The 7,443-nt window shown below is 46.8% G+C and overlaps 1 protein-coding gene across 2 annotated transcripts in view; it reads right to left on the bottom strand.

The window, feature by feature from the left end:
* Positions 1–189: 189 nt before the first annotated feature.
* Positions 190–7,443, bottom strand: part of REXO2 (RNA exonuclease 2) — a 261,646-nt gene continuing 254,392 nt past the window's right edge. For both annotated transcript variants that reach the window (XM_063139188.1, XM_063139186.1), the window contains 4 exons: positions 3,691–3,802; positions 2,744–2,852; positions 2,159–2,212; positions 190–634 (listed from right to left, as the gene is read on the bottom strand). In XM_063139188.1, the coding sequence (XP_062995258.1) occupies positions 505–634; positions 2,159–2,212; positions 2,744–2,852; positions 3,691–3,802 (405 nt within the window). In that variant the 3' untranslated portion in view covers positions 190–504. The remainder of the gene's footprint in view (positions 635–2,158; positions 2,213–2,743; positions 2,853–3,690; positions 3,803–7,443) is intronic.

Here is a 7,443-nt window from a genome sequence, read left to right as displayed (position 1 = left end):
GAGAGGAGAGAGAGAGACCTCTTTAGGGTGGATTCCTGCATTGAGCAGGGGGTTGGACTCGATGGCCTTCAAAGCGCCTTCCAACTCTACTATCCAATGATTGTATGATTCTTCTGTAGCCTGGAGTGGGAGGAGTTCCAGGAAAAGCACAGCAGAAGCACAACGGAAGGCAAGGAAGAAGCAAAACTCTTCCAGCCAGACCGGCTCTTTATTCTGTAACAAAAGAGGGTGGCCTAAAACCAAACAAAAAGTTAACACTGGACTTTGGAATCAAACAGCTGTTGAAGTTTAACGGCACTGGCCCACAGCCCAAACACCGGAAACCCATCAATGCCCGTCTGGTATTCAGGCATAGTTAACTCTGAGGAAGCAAAGTAACAGAAAGGAGCCACTGCCTTAACCAACAGTGAACTGAAAGGGGCAGGAGGCGCCCTCTCCGCCCCCTCCACACACCCACCCACACCCCGGGGGCTTTTGTGCTTTTGCTAGAACGAGCCTGCACGATCAACTGGCGGACTTCTCGTTTTCACCATTTTCCACTAATTTTCTTTTTTTTTCGTCTGCTTTCCTTTTGAAGATGTTATTTCTGTAGAACTGAAGCTCTTTGATACTCTCCCTGATGTCATCAAGGGCTCTAAAGAGAATTCAGGAGAAGTTAATAATAGTTTAAAAAGAAAACCTTATATCATGCGCAATTCGGCCCTAAATACAAACCTTGGCTAAACTTGAAGGGATCTTTTTTATGATTTTGTACCCCAAAATGCTGCAAATAGCTGGCACAATTCCATATGCTCTGCTCCAGAGCTGAATGTCAGAACATCACAGCGTACTATGATGGCTTGTACGCTTGCCTAAACAAAGGTATCATAACATCCCGTGTTCTGGCCACTTTCTTATATTTCTCCCACTCTCAAAGCTCCATCTATTATTATTTTTAATATATATATATATATGTGTTAGTCTCCTCATGCACCTTCTATTCTATACGTGCAGTTAAAGCATTATTCTGAAGACAACCAACCAGCCCAAATTCAACTCAAAGACACAGAACGAGCAAGAGAGAAATGCATGAAATGCTGTTCGAAGATTCTAAGGGACAAGCAGGAGTGAACAGAAAAAGCCACAAAAATACTAAGGGCCTTGCTAGACGACGGGGTAGCCCGGTGAGAACCCCTGGCCGGCCCCTGTGCGTCCAGATGACGCACAGGGGATCCTGGGCTCAGGCACGGGTAACCCTCCCTTGGCCTGGGATAACCGGCACTGGTTGTGTCCCAGTATTTCCCGTGGTCTTGGGCTCAGCCCGGGACCCCGGGCGTGTAGCCCGTTCCGCCGCTTTTCCCGGCTACGGCATTTACTCACAAGTATCTGGGGAAAGTGCCGAATGGCGCGCAGAGCTCCACAGGAGCGCTACGGCCATCAGGGCAGGGTGGAAAGAGGGGGGGAACGGAGCCCGGGGGGATGGGGGGGAAACGGAGCCCGGGGTGGGGGGTCTTCAAAGCTAATGTCAATGGAAAGGATCCCCTTGCAATTGTACATCACTTCCACTGCTTGGGGGTACACTTGTGACTACAAGGAAGTACATGGAGGACCTTCTCACTTATGGACGGCCATGTCACTTTCTCCTGTCTTCTTCTAGAACGTTCTTCCATCCCACTTCTGCATTAAACTGCAATTTATTTATTTTTCAAAGTATGCATGAAAATGCAGATTTAAGTGTGCATTTGAAAACAAATCCCTAAGTGCATTTTGTCTCAAAACGCACCTTTTAAACGTTACTTTGATACAGTTTTTTTGAGTCAAGAATGGCAACGGAATGCTTGGGAAGGACAACATCCCACTGGACAGTGAAATTTCCATGTGTACATTATTCTGGGGGGTGCGGATCAGGGTGAGTCCATCCCATAATTCCCCAAGCACCCCAACCCTCGGCTCGTGGTAGTTTTCTCATAAAAATTAACTCTGGAAACGGAGCCAATTCTTGCTGGTCTTTACAGGGTCTCCTTCCACTAAGGAGCAGGATGTTATAGCAAGGTTTTGATGCCGTGCTGAAACCTGAATTTGACAGCTACATAAAAATAAGATTACAGCCAACTTTATAAAACGAGTCCTAGATCTTTACGGCCAGACAGGCTCAGTTTGAAAGGTTTATTCATCTTACCTATGAGAAGCGGCTTTCTTTGGAGCAAACTCATAGTCTTCTGGATACCAGCGCCTGCACAGGCAGAACAAGTTTCAATTTCAACGGTCTAAAACTCAACGTAATTACCAAATACAGCAGATGCCACGTGGAAGAACCCCTCAGAGGCAGGAGTTTGGAGACGCCGCCAGTATAAAAGAGACTGGGGACAAAGAAGCAGCCCGGGAACATGAACCCCTTTTTTTAAAATTAAGGTTCTAGTCCTGAACGTGGCAGAAAAAATATTTCCCACTTTTAAACAAACAAACAAAAAATCTGTAATACTTAAGAACCTGAATGGAAGAAAAACATGCTAAAGTAAATACAAAACATATGTAAATATAATGTGTGACTGTAAAACTGAATGTAGTTTTAATTCTAGGCGTTCACGGTGTTGCTACGTTATACGAAATGCCTGCAAGATTCCCGCCTGGGCTGCTGCTTCCATTCACCACGTGGGTCTCCCAATGCTCCAGCTGTGCTCTGTGAATCCCAGTGCTCCCCGCGCTCCCCTCCCCGCTCCAAGCCCCGCCAATGTCCTCCCTTTGATGCAGTGTCATTATGAACCTGCACAGCTCTTTGACGGTGCTGACATCAATGATCCGGTAGTGGAGATGTTTCATGAACTGTGGCATGTACTTGTCCAGAAACTTCTTGTCCGCGTGAACCGAGTTTCCTAAAAGGGATTCAAAAGGACCAATTGTGTTTGTGCCATCAAAGTCGGATTTGCAGATCACCGGGGGTGGGGTGAGTGGGTTGGGGAGTTGGGGAATGCTTTGCAGGCCACTGTTTGATCCCCTCCGACACGCAGCCTGCTGCGGGATGCTGGCTAGACTCAGTGAGCTTAAACCTTGAGACCCTGTTCAAGGCATGTCACGTACATCACAGGAATCCTTATAACAACCCTTTAAGGAAGGCTGGTATCCTTAGCCCCATATTGCAAGGGGGGGGGCACTTATGGCCCTGGTGATATTTTGGCCTTCAAATCCCATCCTCCCTCATGACTGGTCATGCTGGCTAAGACTGATGGGGTTTTGGGGAGAGGAGAGGGATGAGCACCCCTTATTTACTTGTTTGTTACACTTATATCCCACTTTTCCTCCAGGGAGCCCAAAGTGGCTCCAACACTCTCCGTTTTATTCTCACAACAACCTTGTGAGGTTGGTTAGGCTGAGAGTCAGTGGCTGGCCAGATGTCGCCCCGTGAGCTTCATGGCCGAGTGGGGACTAGAACCCGGGTCTCCCCAGTCCCAACACGCCAACCATGAAACCACCCTGGCTCTTATCATACGGCCTGATGCTAATCTTCAGAGGAGTTTTAATTTAAATTAAACGAATAAGGATTTGAAGATTTTAGGGTGATTTTTAATGCCTGTAAGTGTTTTTGGAAGCTGTTTGCTTGGACACAGTCTCGGTCCGTTCGCTGCCTTGAGCGCCTTTTGCGGAAAAGCAGGGCGACAAACACTGTGAAATAATAAAAGTGCAGAAACTCAGTGAAACGTCTCAAACTCTAACCTGCGAGCGGGCAGAGTCCCGGCGGGGTCTGCTGTCGGACGAAAGACAAAAATTCATACTCGGCTTGGCGGAGTGAGATGGTGCTCTCTCTCACGGCCTTCGTAAGGCCAGACTGCAAGGAGAACAAGAGAAAATTACACTGTGTGGCTCGCGCACCACAGAGACGAAATCCACCCAACATAATGTGGGAATCAATACCTGAGGGGCGTTTATCCAAGGGGCGACAGTTCCTGCGGCTAAAAATATGCCCCAGCATAAGGGTGGGGCGGAACTAAGGACAACCAAGCAGAGGGTGGGGCACCATGAAAGGACAAAGAAAGGGGGGCAGAAGGAGGCCGAGGGCATCCAGGAAGATCTGGGAGGGGAGAGGCCAGCTGAGCAGAGAAACCAGCTCCAGGGGAATAGGCGAAAGGAGAGGGATTGGCCCAGTGGAAAGAGGACCCCCAAGTCCCCAGAGGATAATGGAAGCTCATCCTGGGGAAGCTACAGAAGAACACAAGACCGCAGGAAGAGCCCGGCTGGATCTGACCAAAGGACCATCTCATCCAGGATTGGATTTCCTGCAGCGCCAACCAGTTGCCTCTGTGAAGCCCACCAGCAGGACATGGGGACAACGGCCTTTTCCCACTATTGCGCCCAGAAACTGGGATTCAGAGGCACGGCCACTCCAAACCTGGAGATTGCATAAAGCCACCATGATGACTTGGAGTAATCTACAGACATCTTCTCCTGCATCCATGTGTCTGATCTCCCACTTTAAAGCCCTCTAACGTACTGGTCTCCATCACACCTTATGAAACAGACTTCTGTGGATTGATCACACCTGGTACGAACAAAAACTCCCTTCTGTCTATCCTGAACGTCCTGCCAATCAGTTCCATGAGATAACTCTCCTTGGATACACCTCCATCAGGTCTTTCTTTGGTCACCACTTTTGCTCCAACCCTTTCAGTGCTCCAGAAGGGACGGGGCTCCATACCTGCTTTCCGGCACGAAGAAAACCCACTCCCATCCCTTCTGTGTGAAATGTTCTGCCTCCTTTAGCACACAAACCTCTACAGCCCCCAACTCACACATGCTGTCAATGCACAAGTAAAAGCTCCCCAGCCTCAAATCCCAACCAAACAATGCAGCAATTTTCTGCAAGAAAAAGAATTAAGATCACCGGTCCCTCCAGGTAAGGCTTTTTACACCTAGCCTCACTCATGGAATTATACAGGGGGTCCAGACAGTGACGTCTCCCACCTGTGACTTTCCCATGTTTTCCTGTCGTTTTTTCTGCCTTTTCTAGTACTGTGGAAAATCTATAATGGAGACGGAACAGCTGCATGTCATGTCTAGCTCTACTGCCCCTGTTTCGGGAGAAGGTGTTTCAGGTAATCAATCAGAATCAGATTCAGAACTAGAAGACGCAGCGCCAGACACCAGCCAGCCTGTACCAGTGGGGGAGGAAGCTCTCACGGGCGATTCCCCAGCTGGGCGTCAGCGCTCTCCAGAGCTTATCTCCACAAGACCAAATCCTACACACCCAGTGGAAAGTGAGGTTTCTTCCGGAGGAGAGTGTCCCAACAAGCTAGCTGATGCTAGGGTCCGCCAGAAGCGAAAACGCACAGGGCGGAAGGAAGGTGTGAGAAAGTCAGTTCGATTATACCAGAACCTGCCTCCGCACCAGGCGCTCTGAAGTTAAGGGCATTTGAGAAGTAACTTCCTTCTCTTCTTGAACGGACAATTGTCTTTCTTAGTTTGCATAGTTTTGCCTAAGGAGTCGTTTCAAAGAAGTAGACGCTATTCAAGTTCTATTCAAGTTAAAGAGACGTTTCTTGCTTAATAAAAGCTTTGTAGATTACTTAGCAAGTAGGGGTGTGCACGGACCCCCCGCTCCGCTTCACTTAGAGATCCGCCATTTTCGGAGCGGCCCGCTTCGCCCCGCCCCCGCTCCGCCCACTTCCGCTCCGCTCCGCTCGGAGCTCCGGAGCTCCGTTTTCCCCCCCCATAGGGTTGCACTGAAAGCTAAAAAAGTATACAACTTTTTTTCTGTTCAAGTTAGAAACCTCACGTTTAGCACCATGACACCTCATGGACGTATACACACGCACGCCAAGTTTCAAGCAAATCCCATCATCCCCTGATTTTTGGCAAATTTTTGAAAATCGGGCACCCCATTCACACCCCTTGGGATAGCTCCGTCAATTTGCATGTTAGAAACCTCAAACTCGGCACCAGGACAGCTTATCCACGTGTCCACATGGACGCCCAGACTCAAGGCAATCCCATCATCCCCTGATTTTTGGCACCCCAAATCAAGTCCCATTCTACAACTATGTCAATTTGCACGTTAGAAACCTCAAACTCGGCACCAGGACAGCTTACCCATGTGTCCACATGGATGCCAAGTTTCAAGGCAATCCCATCATCCCCTGATGTTGGGGAAGTTTTGAAAATCGGGCACTCCAGTATGTCAGGGATTTAAAGTTGCAATGCAGACAGCTCAATGGGGCCAGTTCCAAGGAAATCCCAACATGCCACGAGATAACCCTAAATCTTCTTGCACATTTGAAAAATGGATTATTGAACTTGATAAAGTCTAAGTGAGCGCAGGAAGGACTTCTCCCCTGAGTCAAAGCAAGACACATACACCACCCCTGCAAGGCGGGAAGGGGAGAAGGGAGGGAAGGCAGGCAGGCAGGCTGCCAACGGCCTCTTGCAAAGGGGCACTTTTCCCATTCCCACCCTCAAAAAGAGAACGCCGGGCACAAGTTGTAGAAGAGAGTGGCTCTGCCTGCTGCTTGTCCTGCTTCTGTTTTGGAGCAGTCAGCCAAGGAGTTGCCTGTTTGATTTTCACAGCTGGAGAGGCAGCCTGCTTACTGGTGCCAGCCTGAGCCTTGCTGCTTTCAGCACGCCTGCTCCCTCTTTTCATGATGACTAATAAAATATTAATACTACTAATAATATGTATAAGGTACTACTAAGAATATGTATAAGAAGAATATAATATGTTTAAATGTAGGGAAATGGGACAAGAAGTGTGTATGCTGTATAAGAAGACTAAAATATTATACTAATAATAATATGTATGAGAATATATACTACTAAGAATATGTAAAAGAATATAATAATATGTTTAAGAATATTACTAATAAATGTAGGGAAATGGGACAAGAAGTGTGTGTATGCTTTCCCCAAAATGCTCAATCTGTGGCTGCCTGTTGCACTTCACAAAAGCAGCACACTCAGTCAAAGTTACACAGAGAAGAAAAAGAGAATAATTTTTTTTTGGTATTTTTTGGTAATTTTTTGTATATAGATAGAAGGAAACACAATCAGGATTTAAGAGAGGGGAGGGGGGAAAAGAACCAACCAAACACTACTACTATGTATAAGAAGAATAAAATATTAATACTACTAATAATATGTATGAGAATATACTAATATACTACTAAGAATATGTAAAAGAATATAATAATATGTTTAAGAATATTACTAATAAATGTAGGGAAATGGGACAAGAAGTGTGTGTATGCTTTCAAAAGAAAGCTTTCAAAAAAGCAGGAACACAGTCAGGCTTTAAGAAAGGGAAGGGGGGGGAACAACCAACCAACCCACCAAACACACACTCCAAAATTTAAAAGTAAAGTTTATATTAAATCAAAGTAAGGGAAAAACACAAGGCAAACTAAGCTATAAGTCAGAAAGAAGCAAACAAACACACACACACACGCCAAACTAAATCTATCCGAATCTATCTCCAAAGTA

The sequence above is a fragment of the Elgaria multicarinata genome, chromosome 12 (assembly GCF_023053635.1).
Source record: "Elgaria multicarinata webbii isolate HBS135686 ecotype San Diego chromosome 12, rElgMul1.1.pri, whole genome shotgun sequence".
NCBI classification, from domain to species: Eukaryota; Metazoa; Chordata; class Lepidosauria; order Squamata; family Anguidae; genus Elgaria; species Elgaria multicarinata.
This window is presented reverse-complemented; position numbering and strand designations above follow the sequence as displayed.